General features: G+C 54.4%; 1 protein-coding gene across 4 annotated transcripts in view; it reads right to left on the bottom strand.

The window, feature by feature from the left end:
• LOC122393897 (serum response factor-like) overlaps positions 1–16,427 on the bottom strand; it is a 48,581-nt gene that overhangs the window by 1,654 nt on the left and 30,500 nt on the right. For 3 of the 4 annotated variants that reach the window (XR_006258773.1, XR_006258772.1, XM_043390337.1), the window contains exons 3-5: positions 5,841–6,009; positions 739–969; positions 316–426 (exon numbers count right to left, since the gene is read on the bottom strand). Coding sequence is in view for 2 of the 4 variants with exons in the window: in XM_043390337.1 (XP_043246272.1) it covers positions 316–426; positions 739–969; positions 5,841–6,009 (511 nt within the window). In the remaining 2 variants the exon portion in view is untranslated. The remainder of the gene's footprint in view (positions 1–315; positions 427–738; positions 970–5,840; positions 6,010–16,427) is intronic. The other variant, XM_043390338.1, reaches the window with a different exon arrangement.

Raw genomic sequence — 16,427 nt, forward strand, 5'->3', positions numbered from 1 at the left:
TGACAAAATACAACGATCGTAGGCATACCGTGCGATCTCTCGGTATTAAATGCCTGATCAAAATAATTTCTACAATCATCACACCCACTGAGGCCTTTCAGTCAAGCAGCTCTTTCGACATGGTCGGCTAAGCCAAGCTGTAATAGAGCGATGGGCTGTTTATGAGAACCAGCTTACACCCGGCAACAGTAAAAGGGCCCTAACCACTCTGACCATGATCCGGTTTTACAGCCTGTATAACTGTGGAGGGACTGTTGAGACCAGTCTTCACCAGACCCCTAGCACTCCCTTGTGGACCTGTCTGTCCTGACTCACCATGATCTGGTTTTACAGCCTGTATGACCGTTGAGGGGCTGTTGAGGAGGACCAGTCCCTCGGGTAACTGCAGCAGGCCCGGAGACGTTTGGAACAGGGACGACATCGGCGCTGCCGGACAGAACACACGACACAGGTCAGAGCTTTGAGCATTAGTGTGGTATCTATAGCTCATATGACCATGTGTTGTCACTAGCGCGGACGGTAAGCCTGAGGAGTTCGTGTTTGTGAAGCGATATGAAATTACGAGAACAAAAGTGTAACCTAGGAAATGACTTTAAAATTAAAAGCTACTACGCAAAGCAACTCAGCTTAGGAGGAAAACCAGCAAATGCATTTCAATATGAGATTCCCTTCTCCCAGTCCACCCACGTCCCAGACCCTCCGTTAGTGCACCCTGTCCGCGCCGGTGGCGCCACCTACTGCTGACGAGCCGCGGTCCGTCCCCGGACGAGCAGCTGGGCTGCTGCGCCGAGCTGGCCGCCAGGTGGAGCGAGCTGGGCTGCTGCGCCGAGCTGGCCGCCAGGTGGAGCGCCAGCTGCTGACTCTGTTTGATCTGTGAGAGCAGCTGCGTGGTGAGCAGCGTGTGCGCGCTGCTGGCCGTCACCACGGGAGCGGTGGGTATCGTGCCGCCGCTCAGACTGGACACCGTGCCTGAGGAGGACGGAGTGGGAGATGTCAATAAGTGAGGAAAGTCAGTGGGGACAGAGAGACAGTCATCGGCACCACACTGAATTTGCTCAGACCAGACACAGTACCTGACGGACAGGGGAAGGGAAGGGGTTAATCAGGTGGCTCACTATGGACACTGGAGAGACTGAGACACACCGGATGCCGGACATCACAACGGCGTATCGGATAACAACACGTCATCAACGACGCGCTCGTCTAAAACACTTTTTCGACTTCGTCGCCCACGGTTCGTCGACATATTTCACATTTCGAATTAATAGTTTTAATAGTTTTCACATTATGTTGGAAAATTTTAAGCATAATTTGTATTTTGTGGGCACTAGCTACATTCCACCAGCTTATTATCCAGCCTGTTAGACAGAGAAGCGTTCAGGAAAGTCCTGCCACCTAGCGAAAACCAATAGAATTAATGTTACAGGTGGCGCCACAGCTGCGGATTCACCAGCCGTATCAGCCACGTTCGAGTCGCCGTACAGCTACCGGACCCGATTGCACTGCAATCGCTCCACCGATAGGTGCCAGATGGTGTCCTCGGCGATTAAACATACATGAAGGTCCATTGTCAGTCAGGACATTGCCAGACTACAGCCCAAGCGGCAGCCGTCAATCACACATCAATCAGTCTGGGTGCATTGCATGATGACGGGTTGACAATGCACCGGACCGCTACACGGCTACACACCTTCACCCCGGTCCGTCCAGCCAGCTGCCCTGACCCAGGCTACCCCCGCTCAGCCGTCCTCTCCCCAGTGCCGCCCCCCGCCGTCCGTCCCCGCCCGGTATGGAGATGTACCACAGGGGGCTGGCGCCGGGAGAGCCATATACGGCAGTTTGACGGCGCGTCGTATCGAACACAATCAGTGGCGCACGGACACGCACAGATTGGCGCCGCTGCCCGGGGGCAGTGTGGGTCGGCTGCGGTGCGATCCATCTCCCGACGCTGTCAGTGACCTGTCCTCGGCCGTTCCGATCTGTCCCCGTCGTCCCGGTCTGTCACCGGCCCTCCCACTATCCTGTATCACTGAGTACTGACAACGTCCCATCTCTGGCCTCTGTTATGTCACTGAACCGTGATCGAAGTTCTACGGTCATTTTTCCTTCTTCGCCCATTTCTAACTAAGCTGTGTTTTCCCTCTCCCGCCCTTGTCTTGTCACTGGGCTGTTGCAAAATAAATATCTTTGCTGCCATGCACGTTACCATGTCATTGTGAGCATCGCTTGACTCCATCCTAGACGCACTCACTTTCCAGCCTTATCTGAATCTGGTCAACATCCTATCACAAATATGTGCCGCTCTTCTGCCCCAAGTCCATGTGTCATCTCCCGCATTAGTTCCCTGTTTCTGTCCCTTTCTCCTATACCACCCCTCGTATCTCCCTTGTCTGTGACCTGTCTCTGTTCTATCTGCCGCTCCCTTCCCTCTTAGCACCGCGATTGGTTCAGATAATCACGCAGACTGGTAGCTCTCGCAGCCCACATTTCTCGCTGATGGAAGCTCACCATGGCTGAGAATCAACATCCTTCCTTCAGCGGAGGTTATGTCCCAATTTATGTCCCTCCCGACTTCCCGTCCACCCGTAGCGCGCATAATGCACGTGTGGGCATTGAGAGAGACCCGAGATTGCCGATCAAATGCAGCCAGTGCCGCCAGCCTAGGAAATCAGCAATCAGCACTTTATTTTGGAAGACGTGTTTTGTTGGTCTCTCATCAACTGTCAACAGAAGCAGACTTTCGCACGGTGAAGGCGAAACTACCGCGCCGTATGCCGGATACCGGACGCCAGTGCGAACCTATAATCCGGCGGTTTGGTGAACCGATAAACACAGAGCGCCTAGATGACGCGTCCTTGTGCCGGCCAATCACCAAATATGCCTGCTATTGTACCGAAAGGCACCCATCAAGCAATGACCAAATCCTTGTGAATGCACGCAATGACGGTCTGAGCATGGACACTATCTTACATAATCGAACATGGTACAGTTATTTTGCAGAAAACCTTGAAGCGAGCAGCACGTGAAGAGTATTCAGCGCGCCTCACGCGAGGCGATCGGGTTTTCCTTAGCGGTTGCGTCAAACCAAGCCGCCGTAGACCAGTCTACATACGACCGATACGCCTACAGGCTGTGTACCTACACGCCTTCCGAAAAACACCCCACAAAGAACAAAATAAAAACAGCGGCGCCGGCGGGCAGCATTTTTAAATCGGCCACCGCCTGAATGGCGCAGCGGCCGGGCGTTCGTGTGAGATGGTGGGCGATTGGCGAGCGATCGGGACACGTCAGTCTGGTTACCGGTGACTGGGGGACTGACAGGGCGGGTGGGGCGGTTGACCACATCTCCGGGTGGATCGGGGAGGTCTGTGATCACCCGGGGCCGCCCGGCCACAGAGCGCGTTACTGTGCACGGTACAGGACACCGCCGGGCGTACAGCGGCCGTGGGTGGCGGGGCAATTCGTAAGAAAGGGTGGAGTGCGTTTGGTGAACACAAAGGGTGCATCCCTGGATTAGCCTAACATACAGGATAGATTAAAAAAAATTCGTACGAATGTCAAATAAATCAACACCCGTGTTCGCAAGATTCGACCATTCAGTTCTTTACCGCGCGAATCCAGCGGCCCATGGAAAACCAGCGCACTAACCACTCGACACGCTTTATGAAGCCGAGCCACCCCAGGGAACCCCAGCCGCTCTCAGAACGCCGCCTCAGCCGCGGAGTGACGCGTGCCCGGCCGCGTTACACAACAGTAGAGCGGCTGTGACATCGAGCCGGTGGCGAATGTTTCACCCATGTGTCAGTCGCGACAGCTCATCCAAAAGGCACTTTCCTCTGTCGCGTTATTCATCCTGTCATGCGAGTTCACTGCTCAGCAAGCATTGTAATCGGACTGTTAGCGGGCCGTCGCTCGCAGCCTGCGTCATTCTATAGAGCCAAAGCCAGGGAAGTACCCGGTGTATCGCAATGGTGATAGCACGGGGCCCTGCATAATAAACTGCAAGCTTCAGTCTGTTACAAGTCTAACGTCTGGGTGACAAATGCGTGTCCTGTGTATTTTACAATGTGCTGTGCCATGCTCACTGTCCAATGCTTGGCTGCTGGCAGCCGTCTCCTGCAATAAAAGGGCGGAGAACTGAGTTCGATGAAGGGTTTTGTGGCCATGACGACGGAAATCAAACAGATGACTCAGCCACACCCCTCACACCTGGGCGCCTACGAAGGCTCCTGCTACGAACCATTAGTCACTTCAGTCGTATTCGTGACACATGGTGTCAAATCGCCACCTCTTTTTCTCTCCCTCTCCATCGATTAGAAACCACGCCTCTTTTCTCCACCTCGAAGCGGTAATACGTGGATGATTCATCCACTAAGGTCTGGGCTGTGGGTGCTTTATCCACAACGGTGTGAAATATCCGTCCACTACCGTGATGTGGACTGTAGAGTGTGGAATGGATACATCATCCCCCCCCCCTCGTGGATGTCCATCGTCTCCAACGCCGAGTCCCTCCGTCCCACACGGGGTCCCCGGTCCGTCATGTCCCCGTCGGAGTCGGATTTACCGCGCTGTGCCGGTCGTCCTTCACTGCAACGAGCATAGAGACAGCGAACGGCGAGACAGCGGGACGGCGGAACGGCGACAATGAGAAGGTACTCAGCCGGTGACAACCGCGCAGACAGCAGACAGTCGCAAACAGCCGGAAGGACACCAGAGACACCTGAGACACATGATATACCCGCCCAGCTGCGTAGCACAGGGAGTACGGCAGCGCTGTGACTGTACAGACCAAGCTGCCTGATCTCAGGGTCCGTGTGCCGTGTCTCCTCTCGGCAGTAGCGGTGATGACGGCGGTGGCTGGTGTCTCTGACACCGCCTGACGAACGGCCCGCTGCCGCCGCCACCTGTACGTACACCGCCGAACGGCAGGGGGTCGGCACGGCAGCGCCGTATCAGTACCGAGTCATACAGCGGCACACGCCGGCTGGTGGTGGCTACAGAGCCGTCACAGACGAGTTACGGCCCGGCGCGGTCAATGAGTCATGGGAGACGCGCCCGGGGCCCGCCCGATTGACTGAGGTGCAGATGGGCTGGTCGGGGCCGCGCCGATGGGCCGATAAATATCGCAAACTGTCCTCCCCGGTGTTCGCGCTTATCCAACACAGGAGAAATATGGACAATACGAGCCGTATATGGAGATTGGCCGCGGCGAGACGGTGCCATCTCACACCGCACCCGGTGAGACCGGTAACATAACGACGCCGGCGGTGGAAGTCGAGCAGCTGATTTGTTTATACATCAGCGGGAGGCTAACCGATCCGTCGCTGTTTTATATTCCATGTAGGGGCATAGGCTGGCCACCAATCGTGATTGGCTGTCGTTGGGCCGCTCACCCGGCCACCCAGGCGGGCCATCGGTCGCCAGCGTTAGTTCTTTGTCCAGATAGCGAGGTTTTGTGGAGTGTTGAAGGTTTTGGGTGAGCTTGACTACTCCTACACAGTCTTCTCTGTCTAGTTTCCCACTCGAAATTAGCATAAGGCTACTGAATAAAAGACAAGAAAGTGCCAAGTTGATCAATCACCGATCGCACTCTTTCCACCACCAACTCCAAACGACTCTTACCGACTCACTGATCGTCCCGTATACATAACCTTCCCCCCGTCCCGTATCTCCACCGCACTCACTGATTCAAGACACACCGACGGGCCATCAAGACTGACGGCCCGTATACCCGTACCCGCCGTCCCGTATCTCCACCGCACTCACCGACTCACTTGACCGGTGTGAGGCTGACGGCCCGTATATCCGTACCGCCGTCCCGTATTCTCCATGCCACTCACCGACTGCCCTGACCGGCGTGAGGCTGACGGCGGCCGGCATCACCGTCGCCACCGACACGGCTCCCGACGGCTCCGACAGCTGCGGCGCGTGGCCGTAGAAGCCGTTACTGGGCTTCTGCTCCTGTTCGTCATCCTCCACCTCCTCGACGCCGTCCTCCTCGTATTCCTCCTGAGAGAGGACACACGGGGAGGGGTTAGTCTCGCGGGGTGGGGGAGGTAAGAATGATATGCAGATCTGATGACTATGGGAGGGAGGGAAGGGCACTAGGTACTAGGTAGTGAGTACTTAGGATTGAGTTATAAAAAATAGATAATGCCTACCGTATACATTAAGTTGCAATGCTGAATGTTTCTAATAACAAATGGTGGGGTATTATTTTGGTATTCACAAGGCAGATTCTAAGTGAAAATATTGATAACTATCACCGGATGCTAATCAAGTCATAATTTGGAAGGGGGGGCATTCCACGTCAAATCAAACACCGAAATCCGTCATCCCCTTCGATTTTTCTGAAAATTTGTAGGCAGACTGGGCATGGTTCAAAACTGAGTTACGTATAATATTTTCGAATTTTGATAACGTATCGCTGAGATATAGGTCATCGAATATAGCGAAAAATGCCACACATTAATTTTTTAAATGGCTATAACTCTGGTTCCTTTTCTGGTATCAAAATGATATTAACAGGGTCTTATAGGCAATTGATAAGGCTTTGATTTTTAATCGTAAAATTAAATTGAAGTGACCTTGAAATGCATTTGACCTTGAATTAAAACAGAAAAATTTAAATAGCAAAAAACACGTCACCTTCGATTTGGGTAATTTTCACATATTATGTCCGTCACAATGTTCCTAACCATCTGTGAAAAAATTGGAGTGGGCCATTCATAACTTTCGCGGCAAGCGCCGTTTTCATGCATCAACATCACGCAACCGCGCGTGACCTTGAAAGACAGAGTCAAGACATGCTTGCTTGTGTACACTTTCTGAAATGAATGATTGCTGATTAGTGATATCCCAAACTCTGCGAGAATGGAAATGCATAGTCATCGTAGTCAAGCATTCACGTTCCATAGTAAAAGTGTCTCAGGCAAACGGTATTTTGCGGTGAATTTTGAGCCGTGTGGAAATGCATTATGAAGTAAATTCAACGAAAACATTATCACGCAACGATATCTTAACGTCTTTTGATCTTCACTATACGAAAGAACATACATTTTTTAGTACGTATGGGGAATTTCTAGTTAATCCAATAATAGATATGGCAGTTAGAGGCCTGCTAAGAGTAACATGTCGCCGGCTGAGGTGGGCTCGGCCGATGTGGGAAACGCAGCAATCACAATTTTGTGTTTACACGTTCATATTTCAATTGTTTACCAATCGATTTTCAAAATTCTTTCACCATAAGATTGCCTGTACATTTCTTAGTCTTCTCACAAAATTTGACGCGAATCGAACGTAATCAGCGGTAGGGAGCGCGATGTAAAGACGGAACCGTTCCGTTCCGTCCCGGCACAGTCTACAATTCAGGCGGCGCGTAGCGGTCGGCGCCGGCTGCCCAGTCGCCGCGTGGCTGCGGCGACAGGATGTTCACTTTACACCGCTATTACTAGAACAGTTGTGAACCGATTTTCTTATTGCTTGCACGATGAGATGTCGAATTCAATTCTTGACAGGTAGCCATAATTAATTTCGCATTAATCTTATGAGATATTGGCGAAAAACAGGAGGGGTGGGCGAAATTCGCTCTTCCCCCTCCACTGCGCGTGCTAACATACGTTTGCATATGTGCAATTTTCTTCAAAACTTATGAATGGCCCACTCTAATTTTTTCACAGGTTGTTAAGAATATGGTAGGCAATAAAATATATGAAAATGAGCCAAATCGAAGGTGACGTGTTTTTTGCTATTTCAATATTTGTGCTTAAGAACAGAGTTAAGCAAATTTCAAGGTCATATATTTAAGTAGGTGCAATTCTAAACAAATGCTTAAGAAATTACCTTAACAGTAAGGTTCATTTCATTCAAATCAAACAAGTACAACCAAAGTTATGGTCGTTCAAAAATATAAAGATGCAACATTTTGTAAAAATTTGATGCCCTATATTTAGAAGACCTGTGGTCAGAATGTGCAAAAAACATCAATGTAATGTCCGGGGCCATACAGGAACTCGCTCGCAAATTTATAATGAAATCGCTGATGGTAAGGTGCAAAACAGCCGATTTTTGTTCGATTTGACGTGGAATGCCCCAGGGATCAGTCCATTCGAACTGTATCAAATAAAACAACAAAAAGTTTAGAGCTCCACGAAAAAAAAAAAATCTAATCACTAGTCTGATCACTAGTCCAATGTAAAAAAGACACGAGCAGATAATAATGACATATTCAACACCAATATTTACCCCTCACATGCCCCATACGTCCAGCGTCCTATCATGCTCTGACGTAACCATCACACCCCATGCTCCATCCATGCACCAACAGACAACCATCGCGTCCGTAGCAGCAACAGTGCAGTGCACACTGCACCGCCCCGCCCCGGCCGGAGGCTAGCCCGGTCTCCGCTGCTCAGAGATGAAGCTTCTGGGTTACCCAACGACGGCCCACCTCCGAGCTAATCATAGCGCCGAGCCAAATTAACACCGTGACTACCCGGAATGGAATGTCCCAACGGGATAGTTGACCTCTGACATTGTCAGACTCCCTCCCTCTCGGCTCTCGGTCAGGTGTGGGCTCAAACTATTCCCACCCGCCACCACGTGCTCCCGGCCCCCACCACACGCCCGCCGCGTGCCCAGCGCGTGTCCCATCATCCCGTCGAGACGAACCCGGAAACCACCGGTCTCTCGGCGGCGGTCGTCTCCGGCGGCGCAGCACCCACACCGGTCCGGTGCCAACTCGGCGGCACAGCGACCTGCACCGGCTCCGTAGGGCGCCCTCACAGGCCGACTAAAATTAACCGAAAGCGGCCGGCCGGCCGGCGGCTGGCGAGCCGCCGCGGCCGGCCGAGCTATTTGCGACCAGCCGGCAAAGGCAACCTGATCTCTCGTATGGCGGCGCGCCGGCCGACGCCCAAATTCGGCGCTGGCCCGGCCCGACGGCACCGACGGACCCATACCCGTCGGCGGACCGCAGCGGCCGACGGCGGCGACGGCGGCGGCGAGGAAGGTGGAAGGGAGAAAGGTGGATAAAATAAGGGGTATTGCACGTGATGTGTTGGATCAATATTGATCATGGCATGAGTCGAGACCACGAATAGTAGATGCAGGCGGACTTGTTTGCGAGTGTGTGATGCACCCACATGACGGGCTGAGCAACTCAAATCGCTGAGATTTTAAATAGTCAGTCAGACTATCAAAAAATGCACAAGATTTGCTTCGAAACGATAATTAAAGTCTCAACCAAGGTCTGCCGAGAAAAACTACACTCAAAGTTGAGATATTCGTCGATATGTACCAAATCTATTTCTATCAATCAGAAACATCCTGGTAAAGGTAATAAATTTATTTACGTCAAATTTGATATTTCATCACCGCAAAAGTTAAGTCATGCTAAGGCTGCTGTCGCGATTTCTGCAGACGGTTCAGGATACCACTACTTAGCTTTGTGGCATTGTCTGTTTTGCATATGACATTAGGGCTGAGTTGCAGATAATTCAAATGATAAAAATCAGTTAATCGGCGATGGCGCTGGAGAAAGTTTTGGGGATTTCCGAAAGATAATGTCAAAGAGCACAACGTAATTTTTTTTGTGGCTATCACAAACGGGACGCCATGATGTTAGCGCAGCTATTTTACAAACAAGTTTTTTTGTATTCTTGAAAGTCAACTGAAAGGTAAAGGAGGCAGACGTAGGGCTTATTCATGTCCAAGTCTTCAAAAAAAAACTTGAGAATTAGCAATTCACTGGCTATCTCATTGACAAGACTAAGGTCGGATAAAAATCACAATATTAAGTCTGTCCACAGTTAGGAGTAACCTGCAGCTGAGCAGACCACCACCACTACGGTACCTGAATCGGTGGGACTGCCGGCTTCCGTAACGATAGTGGAATGTCGCACTCGCGACGAACAACGTGATAAACGTCACTGACCCCTGCACTATCAGGACAGAAAAATGCGTCACCAGGACAGGCCGATGACAATCAAACGTCAGTGACTTCTTCAGATAGCGCCCATCAGGACACACAGAGCACCGTGAGTCATTTGCAAACCACACCTGTCTCTTCATCTATGCCTGTGTATAACAGCTGATCTAGATTTGGTCGCACTTTGTCCGCACCAACCCTTTCACCATGCAACTGGGGCACTCTCGGTGAGTTCGCCCGCACTCAAACTGCGCAGCCGGGTTCAGCGGCCGCATTAAATCCGCGCATGAATCTGCAGACACCCACGTGACCATGCAGAGCCGGACATCACTCCGCCTCGAGAGCGGCTGTCCAGCCGAGCCGCTCGCAGAATCGCTGATCACCATAGCCGACGTGCGCCCGGCAGACGACACGCTGCGGCAGCGGCGAGCGGACCAGTTTCTCCCCCGAGCGGGCGGGTACACCCGACCGCCTGCACTGGGGGTGGATTTCTGATCGGGAGCGCGAGAGAGGCGGCTGTGTCGTACCGGTGTGCGTCCACCGTCGTAAGATTGCTTCACGACACACTTTCACCGCTTGTGTCGGCTGCATCGTGAAGTTGACCCGGTCATTCTGAGGAGGGCGGTGGGCGCGCACATCGGGGCCAAGGTCGGCCCGCGCGCCGCACGCAGGGGGGAAGGGTAATCCACGACACAGGGTGGCCGTCAGACGCCCACAAGGACTGGCTTCGGCTACAGAGATGCACACCAATCCAGCTAGGGTACACCCAGTCCGCAACCTAGACTGTGGGTATTGAGATGACCAGGAGACCCGAAAAGAACCGGTCAGGGGAAAATGGTCACAAGAAAACCACTGCGTCAATCCAAATTGATCACAATGCGCCAGCACACATGCACTGCTCTTCAGAAAGCATATCATAAGGGTCCGTCAAAAATTACCGACTTTGAGAGCCATGCTTGGTGGCGGAGATGCATGCATCGCGAATCGATACAGCCATGTGATAGCCAGCGAGCCCGACTGTCAGGGAAGACATTTGAGTCATCCGTCCCGGCGTCAGAGCGATGCTAGACCTCCTACAACACCGCACCTTCAGTCAAAGCCCGCTCCGACACCGCGCCCGCAGTCCGACATCTCCCAGGACACCGCGCCCGGAGTCGGCCGTCCGCTCCGACGGACACTGACGGATGTGGGCCCGCAGAGGCCGTGACGTGGCGATCCATCGCGGCTCGTCGCCGGCTCACGGACAGCCCGCCGCTGCTGCTGGGCAGCTCGGCACGCAGCTCACGCGGCGGCAGAGAGCTGTAGAGACGGAGCGTGCCGGACCCCCGCTGTTCTCCGGCTGACGGCGGCAGGGTCCGTCCTCCTAGAGGAACAGGGCAGCACCGCCCTGAACGGACGGGAGTTTAACAAGCACCACCGCCGCTACAGTGGAGGAGTTCGGATTTCGAGCGAGGACCTTCAGACTCTTAGCGACAGCACCCTACGTGTTGGGGCCAGGGCGCGTCGTCATTATGCGCACTTAGCAACACTCTCATCGTGGGGTAGTTGTGCTACAAACCCTAAAATTCCCCAGGGCGGGGTAGGCCACAATGGGTACCTCTCAGCTCTCACCCAGGTGTTTTACCAATGAGTCAGTGGTGGTAGCTGGGTCAGCGGAGCAGACCGACCGCTGGGAGCCCGGCCCCGACCGGTCCCAACAACTCCACTGTCACGACTCGGAGAGCATCGCACACGGCCGTATGTCGACGGTATGGTCAGCCGATGCATCATGTGACGGACAGGGTCCGTTCGATCGACAGTAGAGGGAAGGACGTCCACTGGAGCCGGGACACTGAGACAGAATTCTTTAGGACACCTGTCCCGAGAGGTGACACCGGTCGGGACTGGAGAAGGTGAAATCTGTTTGTTTATTGGGGCTTTGAGGCGCCCACCGACTGCTGGGCGCTGAGGTCATTTTGTGCGCTGGAGGATGACTGGTCGGTACCGGAGGTGACACTGGTCGAACTTTAGGGGTTAACACAGGTCAGGTCGAACTGAGAGGGAGGGGGTGACACTACTCGGGACTGAGGGGACACACCGGTCGGGACTGGCTCGCGACTGCGGGGCGGCACCGGTCGGGACTGGCTCGCGACTGCGGGGCGGCACCGGTCGGGACTGGGGGACACACCGGCCGGGACTGGCTCGCGACTGAAGGGGACACACCGGTCGAGACTGGCTCGCGACTGCGGGGCGACACCGGTCGCGACTGGCTCGCGACTGCGGGCCGACACGGGCCGGATTTCGGACACCGGTCGCGGGCCGGGACGACACCGGCCCGTCGCAGCGATGTGCCGCCAGCCGCGTGACGGCCGGGCCGGAGACAATGGCCGGCTAATGGTGAGCCTGCACAGCGCCGATCGGTATCACCTCGGCCGGCCGGCCGGCGCGGCACGGCACCCCGGCGGCCGGCGGGCGGCGCAGCGGGGCGGCCCCGAGTGGCCGCCGCCGGGCCGGGCCGTATGCAGGGCACGGTCCGCAGACAAAGCCCAATCACGGCTTCATCGGGCGGCGACAGCGCGTCAGCAAACATAATGTCGGCGGCGGCTGTGGCGGCCGCACTAATGAGGCCATTCGTTACACGCGTCCGCTGCGATGATTTATACGGGAGGCGGCAGCGGGGGAGGGACGGCCGGCCGCCCCCGCCGAGCCTGACGACCCGTCACCGGCCTCCCACGGGCCAGATATACCCAGCGGTTAGCGCCCGGCGGAGCCGAGAGGGCCGAGAGGTCCTGGTTTGACCTCCGGAGGCGGTCGGGGCGCCCAGGATGTCCGAGAGGTCTGTACCGCTCCGGCCTGACCTCCGGCGGCGCTCGGGCCCCCGCAGCTGTCGGGATGACTGCGTCATCAGCAGCCGCGCCACTGCCGGCTGGCGACTGATGACGCGGCGGCGGCGGCGGCGGCGCGAATCACCGCCGGCATACACATTACACAACAGAGCCGGCCGATGACCATCTGACGAGCTTTCTGACCGATCCACAGCAGCCGACGGCGGCCCAAGCGCGCTAGCTCCGCGCCCCCGACCACTACCGGCACGAGACGGGTACCGACCGACGCGTTACGCCGCGTCGGATCCGACGGGCGGCGGGCCGACGGCGCGCGGGGCCGCCGACGGCCGGCGGTCGGTGCCGACGGCGCCAGGTGTGCAGGGGCCGTCGGCCGGGCGCGGTGCACCGGCCTCCGCCGCCGGCCGGCCGGCCGCAAGGCCAACAGGTTTCAGCCGCCGGCGCGCGCGCCGCCGCCGCCCAAAAAAGGCGTTGCTGAACGGTGAGTTGGCCATGTAAGGCTGCAGAGCGGCGCGATGAGTCAGAGGTGGCCCACGCAGCCGGCCGGAGGTCGCCGGCAGCGCGGCCGCGCATTACCATCACAAGCGGTCGGCGCGCGGGCGGCGCGCGCTGTGAGACGGCCCCCTGTGCCGAGCGGCCACTGTCCAGCGGCGGCGGCAAACACGGCCACAGAACGGCGGCCGCAGCGGGGTGCCGGGCCACACAGGGACCCGGCCGGCGGTACAGTGACAGGCGACTTCACTGTCCGACACAGAGAGACCCGACCGGCACTCCTCGCTACACAGTGACACCCCAGTGGCACCCTTCGCCAGGCACCCTACCGACACTCCCCGCTCCACAGGTGCATCGTATCGACAGTCCTAACCAAAGATACACTCAGGCGGCACTCTCGGCCAAAGATACACTCAGGCGGCACTCTCGGCCACAGATACACTCTAAAGGCACGCGCAGTGAGCTCAGAGGGCCCGGCACGGCACGCGCGGAGAAGCGGCGCCGGTGGTCGGTAATAAAAATGGCCTGACAACCCGGCAAGACAGCCGACCGGCCCTCGAACAATACCAATGAATGGATACGCATCATTCGCTGTCGGGTCGGCAGCCGGCAATGGCCATTATCGGGCCGGTAACACCGCGCCGCACTGCTGATCCGCTCGTCACGACTATTGGAACCGAGTTATTATACGAGCAAACAAAGAGCGGAATGTATTGTTCGTGAACTCGCTGTACGATATCATCGTAGGGAGTATACAAAACGATTCAGCAGTCCGCATCATACGCCGGTAGTTAGTTGTGGCATATGAAATGCGTCTAGGGATCGTTCTCGAGAGTCTGTGGTTCTGAGACGCAGCTAATGTGGAAACAGAGGCGCCCAGAGTAAAGTACACCTGCTCAAACCAGCTTAAATAGAAAGACCGTCAGCTCAGCCACGCCGTCTGTTTCTTTGTGACAAACAGCCGCTGCTCCCAGCCTTGCGCGGCCTTGAGACGGAAGAAATCACGAGCTGTGTGTTATCCGGAGCTCAGCTCTGCTCCAACACACCTCCCCACGTCACGTCCGACATCTCACTTATCCTGAGCCCACCGGAGGACCCTATGAAGCACGGCGCCTCTTCACGAGCGGTACGGGGACCGATGACCACGCGCGACACCGTACGCGGCCCAGCCAGCCCGGCACGAGACGCCCGTCATAAGCGGCCCGGCTCGCGCAAAAACGCCCAACAATGGACGGCGGTTAGTTGGAAGTGTCACCAGCGAGCGCTCCAGCGAGCGACAACGGAGGCGACTCGGTCGTCATTGCAATGACTGAATGCAGGGAGACTTGTAGCATTGTCGCTATCACCATCATCATGCCGATAAAGGTGGTGAGTGATAACATATTGCATGCCAAAAAAAAAACAATAACACAAATATCCAAAATACGACAGCCATGTTAAACGTAATTTAAAATTTCCAACAATCAAAACTTGACACACTTATCAGTTACCATTAAACTGATAATTTTAGAGTCATGTTCATAAATAATGCATGTCATATTCCCATAAAATGATGTGTAATACTTGCATTATTAGCGATATTGGCAGACATTAGACTGTGTCGTAAATCTTTAGAAATAACTAGGGTTACCCGCGTGCTCCGCAACGCGAAGAAGGGTTATTTTTGACCCGTGGGTATTGGGTTGGTCTGTGTCGATTTGGTTGGTATCCATTTCGTTCGGTTGCTTTTTGACGGCCAAGCATTTTGTAAGAAAACAAAAAGATACATCGCATCGAGGTGCCCGTGTCGTATTATCATGCGTTCTACTTTAGAATGATTCGAAAACTGGCGTGAAGTCTTTTGAGGGCCATCGATGAATTTCGCTAAAAATGACAATGTAATGGTTTGGAACATTTATATTTTTTAAGGATACTGTTGCTAATTATGCAAAAATGAAGAGTGAATGTTGGACAGAATTGAATGCTCTATCCAATGGTACCATATTCAATTGCCAAAGATATCAGGTTATGCAGCAAACCCCGTGTGATTAATAAAGTGGCACAAAATTGACAAACACCATTTTCTCCTGTGATTTGCACCACCTTGATTTGGATCAATCAGCTTTTCACAATTTTTATATGAGAGGCGGTACCTTTCTCTTGCAAATAGGCGTTGATTCAACTCGCTCCTTTTAACGGTCACCTAAAAATAAAATTAATTCCAAAATCCCTCAAAAACCGCAATTTTTCAAATAAAAGTGCCCTCTCCGGTGCACGTGGCGCGTGCTATCCTCTGCATTGCACACCATTCAATAGCCCGTTCAATTCTGTACACGATGCTGTTTTCCCCGTGCCGGTCGGACCCCTGGTCACCAAGATATTGCACGGGAACTGGACCCGTGTCGGCCAAAATTAGCCGTTTTCGCCCGATTTCACACACCGATTTATACATGTAAAGTCTATGACGCGAATTTGCACTTTTTGAGCACGCGCCACGCGCTCCCTATCAATCCGATCGAGCTGAGACCCCTCAAAGGCACGTCGCGCATCCTTGATCTATGAGTTGTGCAAATTTCACCGGGCTAGGTGCAACGGTCTGGCCTGTAGTCCACGCAAAGCACTACCAAGTCGGGACCTCGGTAACGGACAGACGCACCCTCCTCAAATAGTAATATAGACAAGCGGCTGCGCCACTTGCTTCGCGGCGTAGCTTTAAAATACGCAGCAGCCAGTTTGCTTTCGAATGGTGTTTGATTCATACCGATGAGCCGTCTGGAAGCAGATATATAAAGGAACTTTCTGATGGCTTAGTTGGATAAAATTTGGGTCATACGGGATCAAGTCAGGTCAAGTCGGTCACCCTGATCACACTGGGTCAGGCCAGGTCACCTTCGGTCAGGCCAGGTCGTATAGGTCACCACGTCACATTGGATCGGCCTGTACCACACTTCTACTAATTCTACCAATACCACTACTCCTACCACTACCCCTACCACTACCCCTACCACTACCCCTACCACTACCCCTACCACTACCCCTACCCCTACCAATACCCCTACCACTACCCCTACCCCTACCAATACCCCTACCACTACTCCTACCACTACCCCTACCACTACCGGCACTACCCCTACCACTACCCCTACTACTACCACTACCCCTACTTCTACCCCTACCACTACTACTACCCCTACCACTACCACTAC

This window comes from Amphibalanus amphitrite, unplaced genomic scaffold, assembly GCF_019059575.1.
Source record: "Amphibalanus amphitrite isolate SeventyFive unplaced genomic scaffold, NRLGWU_Aamphi_draft 000561F_arrow, whole genome shotgun sequence".
Lineage (NCBI taxonomy): Eukaryota > Metazoa > Arthropoda > Thecostraca > Balanomorpha > Balanidae > Amphibalanus > Amphibalanus amphitrite.